General features: G+C 37.1%; 1 protein-coding gene across 9 annotated transcripts in view; it reads left to right on the top strand.

The window, feature by feature from the left end:
* Positions 1 to 15591, top strand: part of PPP1R12A (protein phosphatase 1 regulatory subunit 12A) — a 136737-nt gene extending 121146 nt beyond the window's left edge. For 4 of the 9 annotated variants that reach the window (XM_068402472.1, XM_068402477.1, XM_068402470.1 and 1 more), the window contains 6 exons: positions 185 to 326; positions 1023 to 1127; positions 2034 to 2081; positions 6995 to 7045; positions 8735 to 8896; positions 13442 to 13530. In XM_068402472.1, the coding sequence (XP_068258573.1) occupies positions 185 to 326; positions 1023 to 1127; positions 2034 to 2081; positions 6995 to 7045; positions 8735 to 8869 (481 nt within the window). In that variant the 3' untranslated portion in view covers positions 8870 to 8896; positions 13442 to 13530. Of the gene's footprint in view, positions 1 to 184; positions 327 to 1022; positions 1128 to 2033; positions 2082 to 5869; positions 5901 to 6994; positions 7046 to 8734; positions 8897 to 13441 lie in introns of those variants that run through there. The other 5 variants (XM_068402478.1, XM_068402474.1, XM_068402476.1 and 2 more) reach the window with 3 other exon arrangements.
* Positions 15592 to 15954: the final 363 nt, after the last annotated feature.

Below are 15954 nucleotides of genomic sequence, written 5' to 3'. Positions count from 1 at the left end.
GAAGTACTGAGGGAATGTAAAAATTAAATTTGCGTCAAATTAGAAGGTAGTGGCTTAAATATAAAATACATGATTGCATTTGGTTGTTTTCAGCTGGGTAACAGCAAACTCACAATGTTTGATACAGCAAGTGGTCTCAGTTTGAACACAAAGGCAAAGAAAAATAAGAACTTTTTTTTTACAGATATGATACAGGATCCCTCAGCACGTCTTCAGGTGATCGTTACGATTCAGCGCAGGGGCGATCGGGGTCACAGAGTTACCTTGAAGATCGAAAACCGTACTGCAGTAGACTAGAAAAAGAAGATAGCACTGATTTTAAGAAGGTATCTGGTCCAATAATTTTGGTGTGAAAATAGAATTTTATTGTTGTTTTCCATAGATTGTCTGGAAATAATCTCACATTGCATCACAAATGCTGCTTAAAGCAACTCAGCTGAATGGAGGAGCAGAGCTACCACTACACTGGGGAAAAATACACATTACAAAACAGCTTCTGGCTCTTGCACTTTTCTCTTCAATGCAAGAGAGAAATCCAGAGGAGCCAAGATCCATTTTTTATGACAAATACTATCATACTTTTTTTAGTTGATTGTATCATTAAAACTGCTTTATACATATGTGAAGCCTTGTATTTTATGTTTGCTAGCTTGCATACATATGATGTAAAAATTTGTTTAGATCTTGCTTTAAAATAGAGGAGGAGTTTGTCGAAAAGTTTACTCTTGTGTCTAATCTGTGAAGTCTGAAGCAAAAAAAAGTGGCAAGTATTTTTTTTAATATGTGTAAGGTAAGTGGTATGCTCCCTATGCAAAGTTGCTTGTTTCTAGAAATATTTGGTAACAGTTCTTTACAGTGCTTTCTAATTCTAAACGTCTTTAAAATCTGTAACTGATTTTTACTTCTTAGACTATTAATGTATTTGTTCATTTTACGTGCAGCTCAATCATGGTTTCTAAATTTTTCAGATAATCTCACTGAATTATTATTTGGTATTTTTTTAAATGAGTATTTTCTCTTAGCTTTATGAACAGATTCTAGCTGAAAATGAAAAACTGAAAGCACAGTTACATGATACCAACATGGAACTTACAGATCTTAAGCTACAGCTGGAGAAGACCACTCAGGTTTGTATAAAACAAAAAAGCCTGTACTTAGCTGACAAGGTAGATAGCAAACTAGGAGCACCCCCAGGGTATGGGCTGCTCTTTACTAGGCATCAGCTTTGTTTCTTACTCGAAGATGGGAGTGAAGAAGAGCACCTGTCTGTTTCTAAAGAGAAAAAAGGGCAGGATTCTGGTCTTCAGCTGTGAACAAAATGTGTGAGACTGCCTCCTGCCTGTTTATGTAGTAAGTGGTTCTTGCCAGCATGTATCTGTAACTTCTTTGCAGGGTAGGGATAAACACTTTCTACACTGTTAAGCTTATATTCAAGCTGTCAGTCAGGACTGATGGATTAATTCATAAACCTGCTAGCAGATTGGCATAACCTGCCAGTTCTTCCTGGCTGGTTAGATAGCTTTATCTCAGAACTGAAGAGCAAATAGTGTACTCTGGTTACAGATAACTGCTGTCAGATAACAGTGCTGCATACAGTAATACCAAATATGTACACAAAAGGTAAATTTGTCTTAAATTGCTGTAGAGTGTTTCCTATTCTCAGATCACATTTGCTACAGTTCACCTATGTAGGTACTTAAGTGTCTTCCATGTGCACTCCGTAAATATCAGTGAAGTACATTAAAAAGATGTTTGTTTTGTAATGCCTTTAGATAGGAATACTATATTACTCCTATTTGCCAAAGGCTGTGTAGTGGTTAAAGTACTTAGGGATGGTCACAGAGGAAGTACGTGATAAATCCTGTTCGTTCTTCTTTATTCTTTATTTCAGTGTTACTTCCCTGAACACACTTTAAAATACTTTTGAGGACATACTTTGGACAGAATACTAAAATGTCCAATTGAATTGGTTTTCCTCAGTTTCATATTGTTTAAGAACAAGTACCAATGTCTTTATTAATTTTGTGTTTCAGAGACAAGAAAGATTTGCTGACAGATCACTCTTGGAAATGGAGAAAAGGGTGAGTTTCTGCCAAAGATCTCTTAAGTACTCAAATTCAGGCTTTGTTTTAATTTCTTTTGCAACCCGTGGCTTGGATATATTTCAGTGGGAACAGAAGCCTTTCTTATAACTTGCATTTTTTAGAAGATTTGAGGAGTTTAGGTTTCAAAGTGGCAATGAATGTGAGATACCGTGAGATGGAATTACTCTTTAAGAATTGCCTTCAGGTTCCCTGTTGGTTTGTGATAACCAGGTTCTAAACCACACTGCCCTCCAGGGATCTGCTGCTTGTTCCATCTCATCCAAAACAATGTTGGCACTCCGGAGGGTTAAGCAGATTCAGAGCGTCTCATCTTCTAATGCATTTCCAACATTCAGAGACTTTAATTTCCTCAGAGCTTTCCAGAGGCATGCATATTGTTTTACCAATTATTGTTGGTAATGAAGTAGCTGTTTCTACCTCTCAGAAGTGAGACCTTAAACCTGCTAATCATATAAAATTAATCATAATCTGTCTCTTTCCTTGTACTGTAACTTTTTCCAGAGGGAATATGATACTGGGGCACAGGGAGAAGAACGAGTAAGCAGTGTGGGAGGAGGTGCATCAGGGTCAGAGACAACCCTAAACTGAATGGGAAAGGAGTCATGTAATAAATCCCTATGTGAGATAGACTACAGGAATTATTTCAGAAGTTGGCCATGTGATAATTTTAGGCTGTAGTTTCATGCTAGTTTAAAATCCATCCCTATAAAAGTTTAGTTCCACAGCAATATAAAGCAAACTACACTGGTTTTATTGTGGTCCTGGCTTCCGTCATGACCCTGGCCATATGTGTCTTTCTCCTCCTCTGATCCTGGAGTGACACACTAGACACTTAAACAGGAAGAAAACTAAATGGACATTGACAGTAATAAGTGACATGGTATACATTTATTTATCCCTGATAAACTTCACATTCACTAGCCTTTTATGTTTACTTTCCAATATTTGAGGTTTAGAAAACCATTTTTAGTTCTACAAACCTGTCTGGTGTATAAACAAAGACTTAGTAGATTTTATAGGAGCACATGGAGATGTAGAAATGCTCTCAGGCACTTCCTGAACTTCCATTATCTTTATCTTAATAATCTCTCCAGATAATTGCAGCGGCCTTTTAGCACCTATTTCTCCCTGAATTTTGTCATCCTGCTGTAGACAGTGATTTCATCAGTAGAAAAATTTCATCAGCAGCTTTAATTGGTTTCTTGCTTGCTATCATGGCCACACAAGCGGACATTTAATTATTTCATAGATGTAGCTGTGTCCATTACTCTATAGGTTCCATACTGCAGAGCATTGAGTACTGCATAGCTAGACATTATTTTGGTTTTAAGTTACTGCTTTGCTTTTTTCCCAGAACAGGCCATTGCATTAAAACAATTGGCTATGTTAGAATCATAGAATAGCAGGTTGGAAGGGACCTCAAGGACCATCTGGTCCAACATCTCTTGGCAAAAGCACAGTGTAGACAAGATGGCCCAGCACCCTGTCCAGCCAAATCTTAAAAATGTCCAATGCTGGGGAATCCACCACTTCCCTGGGGAGATTATTGCAATGGCTGATTGTCATTGTGAAAAATTTTCCTCTTGTGTCCAATAGGAATCTCCCGAGGAGTAACTTGTACCCATTACCCCTCGTGTTTTCCGTCTTTTCCATATGACTCCTTGCAAAAAGGGAATCTCCATCTTCTTTGTCGCCACCCTTTAAGTACTGAACAAAGTGATAAGGTCTCCCCTAAGCCTTTTATCGAGGCTGAACAAACCCAGTTCTCTCAGCCTTTCCTCATATGGCAGGCTTCCCAGTCCTTTGATCATTATGGCCCTTTTCCAGACCCTCTCCAGCCTGTCCACATCTTCTTTATATAGCAGGGACCAGAACTGAACACAGTATTCCAGGTGTGGCCTGACAAGCACTGAGCAGAGTGGGATAATGACTTCTTTATCTCTGCTGGTAATGCCCTTGTTGATGCAACCCACCATCCTAATGGCTTTCTTTGCTGTGGTGGCACACTAGTCATCAATAGCTGATCTCTAGAAATAAGCTTAGCTAGTTCAGTTCAGATTGTGGATCTTTAAGAATAATTTTAAAGATACCTTTTTAATGTGTAGTGTAACAATATAAATGTAGAAGGTAGAAAAAAATTGTAGAGCTTTTCTAAGTATATGACTTCACTAAAATAAAATATAAAACTGCAGATGTTTGTATAATTTATGTAGAGAAAAGGGGAGGGGAAAAAGTAAAAGCGGTGAGAATAAATTGGAAGAAATAAAAGGCTGACAGAAGAATCTGAAGGCATCTTTGAACTATGACATTTTCAAGCTGAAACATACCTTTTCAGTAAAGAAGATGGGAACATTTATTAAGCCTAGAATTGCACAGTAAAAAAAATCAGAAAATACTGGCTTTAAATTTATTTGACCTCAGCCTTCAGAAGTGCTTCCATGACGTGATTTGGTGATGCGTTGTCAATATTGTTCATTTGAGAACTGTTTACCTGAAAGGGGCTATTCCATGGGGATGAGGGTACAGATCGGATCACAGGTGCAAAGTCTTAGCAATACATAGGAAAAATAAGGGTTTCATTAACAACCTGTCACTCTGAAAAGTATGCTAAAAGTCCTTTGCAGAATTTCGTGTGATGTGATAATAAAACTCAAACTGCAAGGGTTCAGTCTGGATCAGAATTCAGAATTGGAGGTACCTTTAACCAGTTTCCCCCAAATTTAGAATTCATCATCTGGGAATTTGGGTTGTGGAGAGGTTTATTTTTTGGTATTACTAAATATACAAATATATGCAGGTATATACATCTGGTTTTACTTCTTAATAATTTTATAACTCGGGTCAATCCCCATATCTCAAATCTCACTGCACCAAGCCTGTGGTTCCTAGTTGCTTTGATAAATACAAATAAGCTGTTGTATTTTTTAAGCTGAGAGACTAGCATGTATTTTTTTTCATTTTGGGGGTTACAAATGTGTCTTGGTGTACCTTACAGAGTTGTTGAAGTATATAATAAAATTTTAGACTGCATAAATTTCAAACTCTTTCTTTGAGTCCAGGGACTAATCAAATAATACTGGCAAATCTTCCCAGTGGAACTGCAATGTGTTATTTTGTTGTCATTCCTCAAGCCAGTTCCTAAAAGAGTAAGCAGTTCAGGAAAAGGAGAAGCGTATCTTCATCTAATCAGAACAATACGTTTTCACAAAAAAATGTATATCTAGGCTAGTCTATTTAAATGTTTCTTTTATATAATGTGAAGTATACAAAGTTGGTGAAATAAGGATTTTATTTAATAGGCTTTTATTGCTAATAGTTGTTCTTAGACAAGTTCAACGTGCTAGTTAAGCAAATGCATCAAAAGGACTAACCATTTCTAACCATCTGAAATTTTGAGATTCATTGATCATTCGTCTCTTGGTAATTGCAGGAATTGTCAAATATCGCTTAATATAAGAACACTGACAATATATGTTATTCTACAAAGCTAGTAGGTAACCGGTACAATTCTAAGTTATGTAAGATGGTGTGGGTTTTTTGTTAGTCACTTGTTTACTGCAGTTAACTCGCTGGTACTTACTATGCCCATTACTGTCAGTCAGTATCATTATGGGAAAAGTCTTAACTCACAAAGGAGTTAAGTACTAACAACTGCAGTAATCTTTTACTTTGATAAACCTTTAAAGTTGTTTGCAAAAATGAGAAAATGTTGGAGTATAACTGCACTATGATTAAACTAAATTCAAATGATTTATATCTGAAAGGTGACCAGCAAGAGTCAGTATCTCCTGGGCGGTATGATCTAACCAAAGTTTTACACACCTCAGTCAATGCTGCTTGCTGTTTGCATAACACCGTTGTATGCAGATGCATATGTCCACTTCGCAATAATCTGTTGCTTTTGCCTTTCACACTTTGGAAAAATCTGAATGTAGAGTACTGATAACCGCAGCTGCTTTTAAATGAGACACACTGCATTGTCTGACACAGGAAAGCAAGCAATCAAGCTGTAAACCCCTGAAGTCTGCTGCATTAGCTGTTCATCTGTCAGATGTGTTGAAAAGCAGGTTTAAACGAAATAATGTCATTTAGAAAAATAGTAGTGTGTCTGCACTGCAGCAGACTGCAGCATAGTATAGAAAACCGTAAGCTAACTTTCCATAAGCTAGCTTGGGTACTGGAATCAGTGTAATCAAAACAACCTGAAGTTCTCTACAAAGGATAATTTGTCCTGCTTCTGAGGTTTTTTTAAAAAAAAGAGAGAGAAGAAAATTATACTAGAAATGCAGAAAATATTCAGGAAACATTTACTCAAGAAGCAGGTGGTCTTACGTAGCTAGGTTTCTTTGGTACTCAGCTGAACTGCTTTAATGTAAATTTGGGGGTGTCTACACTATGATGCAGGTTATAGTGTGGACAGATCCCACTGAGCTGAGACAGATGTTTCAGCTACGTTTGCTTGTCTGTGAAAGCTTATGCTTTTGCGCTTGTTTTTTTTTAATATTCTTGTTTGTTTCTGATCATTTTCTGCGTTTCTTTTATATTCAGCTATTATGGAAGCCTAGATCCTGAAAACTAAATCCAAACAAATGGTATTTACGACCTGTCCAAATTTGTGTAAAGGAAGGGGTATATTTTGTAGGTCTTGATGTAAATTTCTGTATCTCTTCCTCCTCAGATATAAAAATGCCATTTTGACAGAATTTCTATGTATCACTGCTGTCACAAGTTTCCTGTCCACACTGTGCTTTTGGTTGTATGATCTTTGAAACTTTAAGTATTTCACTGTTACCACAGTATTTACAAGCAGTAATTTTTAAAAAAATGGTATTGTTCAGTGTTAACACAAAATGGTATTGTTCAGTGTTAACACACATCTTTTTATTTAGGAAAGAAGAGCTCTAGAAAGAAGGATATCTGAAATGGAAGAGGAACTGAAAGTAAGCGAACTATTGCATGTTAAACTATTAATAACAAAGTGTGTGACTAGGTCAGGGCCACCTGTAGTCTGGCAGTGTTACTGGTCTATAATTTCATTAGAAAGTAACTAAGTTATAGCTGCATTTCAAAATCACTCATGTCATAAAGCTTGTAGCAAAGCTGTTACACTGGTGTAAGCAGTCGTACATGTAGGACTTCTAAGAAGGTGCTGAGACTTATGCTTCTATAACATATTGGCTGAAAAGAAACATTCAGAGATGGTTGGAGTGAAATATATCTTGATCTAATCAATATGGAATTGTGATACTCTGTATTTTATTAACTTAAAAATAACAGTAGCATGTAATTCCGTAGATATTTAAGCATTAAATGTTGCATCAACCTTTATCTCATGCTCTTTAAATTATGTAGTAGACAGCATGTTACCAATGTCAAAAGAAAAACTTTAATTTGTATAGAGTGAATAATAATCAGTTTTTAGTTAACAAAGAGCAGTGGATAGATTTCACATGTTGACAAATAAGTACCATTTACCACATGCACTTATTTCCATTTTTTTCAACTATGTATAAACTGAATCCCAGAAGGAAAATACTTTTTAAATGCATTTCTGGCTTTTTTTTTTTTTAACCAGTCATGGTATGACTTTTCTCATTTCCTGGTTTATCAATGTTAAGTCCTCTGATATGATTAAGAAGGGTGAGAAATTTGACAGTTTTGTTTTGTATTGTGTCCTTGGATATAATATTGGACAGGGCCAACCGATGGAATTAAAGTATGACTAGAAAACTAGTGGAACATGATAAAATAGAAAACATTTACACTCCAAAATTTTAAAGAAGTACCACTGTTTTGACATTTGATATTTGTCATTGATCATAGAAAGTTTCCTTTCAAGCTCATTTCTGAGCTCCCTCTGGTGCTTGGAAACAGCATTAACTTCCAAGTACTTTTCTTTGAAATATATGGACAGAGTTTTGTTGAAATAATTGAAGCTGACAGGCAGATGTAGGCAGAAGGCAACCACGATGCCTCCAGCTCCCTTGGATTCAGGCCAAGAGAGTTTGCTGTAAGGGAGGACACAATGTCTGTGGTTCCTTGAGGGGTCTTTAGGAGTGAAATATGTAGAAAGCAAACTATGGTATAGGAAAATAATTGTGTCTAAGAGTGGAAGACAGGACGTGAGCTTCTATCATCAACCTGTAAATTCCTGTTAAGGAAGGTTGGGCTTCCAAGAAAAATAGAGTATGCAAATATATTGCCTTTTTTCAAAAGCTTACTTTCAGTAAGCAATATGTGAAAGTTTTGAATTAAAGATTAAATACTCCTCCTATCATTTGTTGCACTGCTGTGTAAAAGTATATGTTAAATGTGTCATTATTTACAGACTTTGGAATAGGAGATTTAGTTTGTGCAATTAGGATGTTAAGTAAAGAATTCCAGGAATACCTCTCACTGTTAATGTATCTTGAACTGTTTTGGAAAGCTGTGACTAATCACTGCTGGTTCTTAGATTGCTTTTCAAGAATGTGCCACTTGTTTGATACTTTCCTTTCACAGTGACTTATCTACTTTAAACAGGACTGTCTCTTCTAAGTTTTCTTTCAGTTCTCCTCATCTCTAGTTCTTTTAAACATAATGTACATGTTTTTTTCTTGTTTTCACTCCTATTTCTTTGATTCCTGCAGAACCTGCAACAAATAAAGCAGATTCAATCTTTGAGACACATAAATGAGCGACTGGTGACTGAGAATAGGGCCTTGACCCGAGTGGTTGCCAAGCTGTCAGGGTCCTGTAGGCAGCTGCGCTCTGTGGACTTGTAATTTCTTCCTTCTCCTTTGTGTAGCCAGGCAGGTGTTGACATTCAGTTTGTGCTTGGGAGAATTTTACTATTAACACTTGTGTGTCAGAAACTGACTTAACTGCTGTTCTGTTATGGAAGTGTGGCTAAAGCATGGTGTCTGGTGTACCAGCTACAGGTGGTATGGTGTGGTATTGTCCTTACTAGCACTGAAGCTTGTCCTGGCTTATTTGAAGATAAATTGGCAATGATCCAGGAGACCTTTGACATGTTAAAACCTTGGCAACAATGGAAAGGATTTGAGTTTGCACTAGGGTACACTGAAGTCACTCCTTTGTTTTGATGTTTGAGTAAATGCTCAAATAGATTTGCCTCTAGTTTTCTAACAAATTGAAATTAAGAATTGAGCTTTCTTACTGCAGTATAATTGAAGTGCATAGAACTGATACAAATCTAGTCTCAACTAAAGATGGTTTGAGAAGTGGTTTCAGTACTGTGCATTCCTGAACAGTTGCATTAGCAACTTTATTTCTTACATTTGTGTATTTTAGTGTTTAGAGGGGACCAAAGTCTTTCCTTTCAAAAATGTATTGGAGTTTCAAGTCGATTAATATTTTCGCATATTAACTTCCCATGTGGTTCTGGCCAATCCTTATTTTTATCTAAACAGCTTAAAAAATCCAGTTTTAGCACTGAGGTAAGGTTATTGATTTATATTGCTACATATATAGGCATTCCAGTCATGGACTGGAATTCTGTCATGCAAGGACTGTACAAACACAGAAACAAAAAAACCTGCCATGTGTCAGATTGGTTCGTACTTACTAGGTCATCTGGTTCAGTCCCCTTCTGTTAACTGTATGAACTGGTTTGAGTTTCACCTTGGAAAAAAAATCCCATTTGTTGTCCTTAGTGTTATTGCAGGGCTGTTTCAGAAACCCACTGAAAGCTCAAAATTTCTATGAGGAACAAAATGTGGTTTCATTCCACACGAAAGCTATATGCCTGTCTTCCTCCTCTTATATAACAGCTGTATAGGGTGGAAATTTCAGCGATCTGTAGGTGAAAACCAAATTTTCCTTCTGCACAGTGACTCTTGCTAAACTGTTTCCCCTCGCCTACCCCCCTGCCCGCTTAGAAGCAAGGCATTTTTTCATTCTGCTCTGAGTCCTATCTCACGTTTTCCCCACTAAGAGGCATGAAATAAAGAGAAGGTTTATCCTTTGGCCTCCTGTCTTTCTGGAGTTGGTCTAACAATATGATGTGGATAGAAAGGTTGTTCCTGGTCCAGGCCCTTCATTCCTCAGTGTTCCCTTGTGTTAACCCTTGCTGAGTGAGTCAAGTCAGCTCACTGACCTGGGTGAAACCAAATCCATTTATTTGTTGTATTATTTCATCCATCTCACCCTAGCATTGTTCAATCACTGAAGTAGCACGCAGAAAGCAGCAGGAGCATACTGCTGCATGAGGAGGGAGAGCCGTCCTTTTAGGGCAGCCTGTCTTACATCAGCTTCAGCTCACAATGTGATTTTTCAACACAGCTGAGCTAATCTAATGACTGCTGTCCACAGCCACACGTCCATACCATCTTTTTTTTTGCTAGCACAGACATTCCTTTAACCATGGTAAGCCAGCTCAGGGTGTTAACCCACAGAAAACTATTCAGTATTCCTTTTTGTAGGGGGAGTTTTCAACGGCAGATCGTTGTGGAGCTGGAGGAGCTGGGCTAGCAAAAGAAAAGCAATGGAAACATAGCAGGGAGGCTTGACATTATGCTGGTAGTTTAACCATAGCAGTTTGCCTGATTAATCTGAACAGGTACTTTAACAGTTCTTGAGCTTTCTGTAATCTTAACTTACAAAGATGTTTTGTATGTAAAAATTGTTAAATCCTCCAGCAAACACAGACATTATTGTTACTGTACAGATCTGAGTTGGCTCGACATGTCAGGTGATTATTGAACAATTATTTGCTCAATGACATCACTGCAAAGTTACTAGCTAGTCCTATAATACAGACAGGCAAAATAGTGCATTGGTAATCATTATTCAAGAATCTCATTACAGGAAGATACTCTGCTACTTTAGTGAGCAACAAATTGGATTGAAAGTGTTAAGTACAATATGTAAATGTAATTTTACTGAATTTACTGCAAGACTTTTTCCTGCCTCTGCACATTAAAGGTGTGTGGTGTCACCTCATGAGAGGTTCGAGTACCATAGGAATGCACTGCTCCAAGAAAATTGTCTAAATGTTTTTGGCTAGGTTTAAAGTATGTGAGGATTAGTATAGATGAGAAGCATAAGTATTTTAGGTTACTTGAGCTTATCCTCCCTGATCAATCTCCTATTACTCATAACTGCTTTTGTCTCCTACCAGTCTTCCCTTATTCTTTAGCAGACTCACAACAAAAGAGAAAATACTTTCTTAATACCTATTCTACCTATTAGTTTAATCAGGATTAAAATCTTATCTACAGAGATTTGCAGACATATAATGGTACTGTATTATGTTAAAGCTCTAAATTTGAACAGTGACTTTTTTGTTAAAATAGTTCACCAGAAAATATACCAGTCTGTGGGTCTGCCTGTATGTAATTAAGCATTATTGGCTGCAGGTCTCCCTAGTCAGTGAGTTGAAAGAGGACTCTTGAGATTCCTGGAGTTACTTGGAGGTTTCACTGGAAGGCATACATGACAACAATTGTTGAGATACACAATTACCAAGAACCAAATCAGACTCCCTTGCTTCCTTGTACATGGCTAGATGAAGGCTGTTGTGGTTTCACCCAGTATCTTAGGTATGAAGTCCGTAACAGAATGAAAAGGAGGAAGGAAAGGTGTTAGTTGCTTTGCCTGAACAGATGGCTCTTTCATTGTTTGCTGATACACGTCATAGAACAACCTCGAGTTTATCCTGACATTACAGGTGTGTGCACAAATGCTTGGTACGCGCGCCTGTTATCTGGGTATGACGCCTGGCACGTGTACAGTAGTAGTTTTTCACAAACAATACAGATAGTACTTGAAAATTGCCACATGATTACTTGTGTTGCCCAATTTCAAACACCTTGACATGGTTTTTGAAAGTAACCAGCATTTTACAGCACTTCCTGTTCAGAGCACAGCTCTCACTTGACTGTAATGGAAGCTTCCCTCCAGCTCTGTGAAGAGCTCGGTTTAGATGGCTTGCCCTGTGCTCCACCATGGAGCAGAAGTTAGCAGAATGATTTTTACTTACTCTTAACTGTGGAGACCACCTCTTCTCCTCTTGTGATCTCCTGTCATCTTCATTTCACATGCTCTGATATTGGCAGGTAAAGAAACTAGAGATCCTATAACCTCAGTCATCTTCAGTGCACCTTCATGTTTTAGTCTGTGAGAGGATGTGCTGTTTGGTGAACTGAGTGTGGACAGGAATCCTTTGGAGGAAATGGGGAAATGAAGTGTCTAGTGTAATGCACAGTTAATTAACCCTGCATTTTTAAATTTCTTAGTTATTTCTGTTCCATTATAATTTTCTAAATATAATGGGGTTGAAATTATAATTTTGCTTGAATAAAATGAAAACAAAACTAGTGGCAAGGAAACTTCATCATGAAAAACTGTATAGCAGTTGTTACATAGGTCACTAGCTGGACTTAGACCTCTTGCGTGCACTTGCCCCTGAGGTTACTGAGTAACTGCTCTGCAGGAATAGGTGGTTACCTCCTGTGTAAACCTGCTGCTAGAAACCATACATGTAATTTAGCCATGAGTATTACAGGTGGTTTCTTATCAGTGTGTGAATGTAGATATGGAGAACTGCTGAGATTACTTCTGGTTTCTCTGACAAGTTCTATCCTCCCAGTACAAACCTCTGTGCACTGACTTGTCCTCCTTTCGTGTCTGATCCTGTCCAACTCTCACCTCACTTGGCTTCTGCCTTCCAGCTTTTGTGCTTGTGTGTCACCCATCTCCTTTGGCAACCTTAACTTGCCATCTCCTAACTTGTGTGCCTGAGTATGCAGCCTGGTGTTCCAGTGATCTCTTTCAATGATCTGATCTTGTGTGAACCATGCTATTCAGGGATATGATCTCAAATGATAGGATGTCTGCTTCAACACGAGTTTGGAAGTGGCTGGAAGATTAATGCTATGAGCTAACAAGCTGAATCACACTGTATCTGATCAGGATGAAGTCATCCAAGAGCACAGCGGTAGATATGCTTAGCCACAGCATGTTTTTTTGAAACTGTGCAAGTGCAGCATAGACAAGCCTCTTTAAAGTGTTGGTAATTAACTTTTTTTGTTTTGCACTGGAATTTGAAGCATTTAATTACTCTCCTCACGCTACTGTAAATGCTTTTGTTAGAGGCTTGTCATCTGCACCACTGAGTTTTAGTGCATCTAGTCCAAGCAAATAAAAACTCCTAAGCTGTAACTCTTAACTGTATCATGCTAAAAGGTGAGATTTTTCTGAACTATTGATATGAAGGGGGAGAACTGCCAAGATGCTTAAGCTGAATAAAGATTTTTATCCCTAGTGCTTGTCTAGTCTTGCTGCTTTTACTTGGGATATAACAGCAAATAACCATCGTGTTTCATTTTTCATAGATGCTACCAGACCTGAAGGCAGACAACCAGAGGCTAAAAGATGAAAATGGGGCCTTGATCAGAGTGATAAGCAAACTTTCCAAATAAAGGGTTTACTGCAGCAGCAAATAACGGTATTGCACATCACTAGTAACTCCAGTGGACCATAGCGTGGCAGTCACTGGAAGTGTGGGAAGATCCCTTGGAGACTGTCATTTTCAGATATCCTGCCAAACGCCCTCTTACCTGTGTGTTTTTTTTGTATCAAGATCATTGTTTCTGTTAAAATGCAGCTGCTGAGAAGATAAAATGACTGAGAAATCTTGTTTACAGCTACAGCATAATAAGGAAAGTGTTCAAGGCCAGATACGCCTCAGATATTTAACCAGTAAGCCTTAGTTGTACATAAACACTTTTACATCAACAAAAGCTTTCAGCTCTCACAGAAGACAGTTACTCAATAATGTTTTTGTTGTGCCACAATTCCCAGGTTTTTTTCTATACTCAGTTTTTCCTTAAATCTTAAGTTTGGATTTTTTTCCCTTCTAATTATTCATGTACCAGATTTTGTACAGTGTTTTCACAGCTTTACCATTTGCAGAGACCACACACCCTTTTAAATTACGTATTTGTGTAGCTACCTAGAGTTGTATTGTCCAACCACCTGGAACAGAGATGTTTGGTGGAACATTTGCTTTCACTGTTTGTGCAATATGCATTTATTTCCTATACAAAATGCTTTAAAAGTCAGTTGAAACTAGAAATATTTTAAGAGTCCTGTTTCCTGCCTTTATTGGTCACTTTAAAGAAAAAAAAAAAAAAGAGAAGTTTGTAGTGAAAGACGTTAGATCCTGTAATCGTCACATTCATTTGAGCAGGTACTGAGTGATGCTGTATATATAAATGTGTACTGGTTTGATTTTTCAGACCACCACGTGGCATGCTTGAATATATTTCCCTATTGCAAATGTCTGTTAATGCAAATTAGGCTACTCCAGAATAGTGTGTTTAACAAAGTTCATTAATTTTTATGGTATAAAGAATTTAGACATTGTACATTGTATGGAGCCCTATCTTTACAAAATGTCTAAACTATATAAAATACTTTATTATCTTTTCCTCCCATTTTTTTTTCATTTGATAGTGTTCACCATAATAAAAAATTGCATAAATATAACTGCTTCACTACCTTTCACATACCTGTATTTATCTGAGTGCTGTCCAAAACTGTTGTGCTAGCCAAAGTAATGTACTAAATCATTTGAAAAACATAACCCGTTACACTCACATTAATGTTTATATGCACTGTTGTTGCCATGTGAGAAGGCATCCAATTTGATAACACCATCGTGTCAGACCATTTTATACATTTCAGTGGCCTTTAAAAACAAAAAAAGTACTTAAGTGAAGATCGCTTTTGTTAGAAACAGCTTTTATATTTTCACTAAAGCATTCAAAATACGACATCCTATTGGCACATAGTTTATTGCCTAAAACCACTGAACAGATCAGCCATTAAAACAAATTGTACATTGTAAAGCTTGTAGTAGCAATTGTATTATTGATTATATTGTATACTATATTAAATGTGAATTTGTACCCCTTCATTTAAAAAGGTCATTGTGTTCTACTGCCTACTTGGGGGCTGGGGGTTAGTTTTACGGGGGTGGGATATGTTTTGGTAAGGAAGACATGATGTCCTCTCTCTGTTGATTGGTTTTTTGAAGATGTAAGGTTATGCTCTTACTACCAAGCTCAGGATTCTTGATTTTAAAGGTACACAGATAGTTTGAGAGATCTGATTGTAATTGATCTGTATGAGAGGTGGGTCTGAACCATAGGGACTTCCATTGTCTCACGCTAACATAACATAAAGAATTGAATGGCTGCAACATATTGAGTTCTGTTACAAGACAGTTAGGCATATTCTGGATTATATTTGGTAAAGTTTGGGTGCCTGTGAATGATTAAATACATGTTTCTAATATTTTAGTGTTTTATATTTAGGTTATTTATTCTTTATATCTAAAAAATGAATGGCTACTGTGCTATATTGATTTTATTGGTAGTACTGAGCAGACCTTGTATCTGCATGAAACTAGTTGCAAAACCCACTATTTTGGAAAAAAAAATTGTATTTTGACATATACAAATAAAATGAATACAAACTATTTTAAATGTGTGAAAGTTTTACTGAGAAGACATTGAAATTTGTTATGAATTTAAACCATGTTATAAGTCTGCTATTTAAATTCTTTGGTGGGCATTTTTCATTCATTGCGTTACTTGGATGCAAAGTTCAAGTACCTTTCAAAGATTGTAATCAAATTGTGTTTATTTGCACATCCTTGTACATGCACATCTGTAAATGCAACAGTAAAAATGCCATATTTATGCAATCTGTAACAACTTGGACAAATGTTTATATATTTTACATAAACCTGTCTGTGTGCAGAATCTGAGAACCATTTTTTATGTGATATTAACTGAATCTCACAAAGCAATTGCTAAACTTGTGTCACCATCATATTCTT

The sequence above is a fragment of the Nyctibius grandis genome, chromosome 5 (genome assembly GCF_013368605.1).
Source record: "Nyctibius grandis isolate bNycGra1 chromosome 5, bNycGra1.pri, whole genome shotgun sequence".
Taxonomy (NCBI): Eukaryota; Metazoa; Chordata; class Aves; order Nyctibiiformes; family Nyctibiidae; genus Nyctibius; species Nyctibius grandis.
Note: the sequence above shows the minus strand (reverse complement) of the source record. Positions and strands in the feature narration are given on the sequence as shown.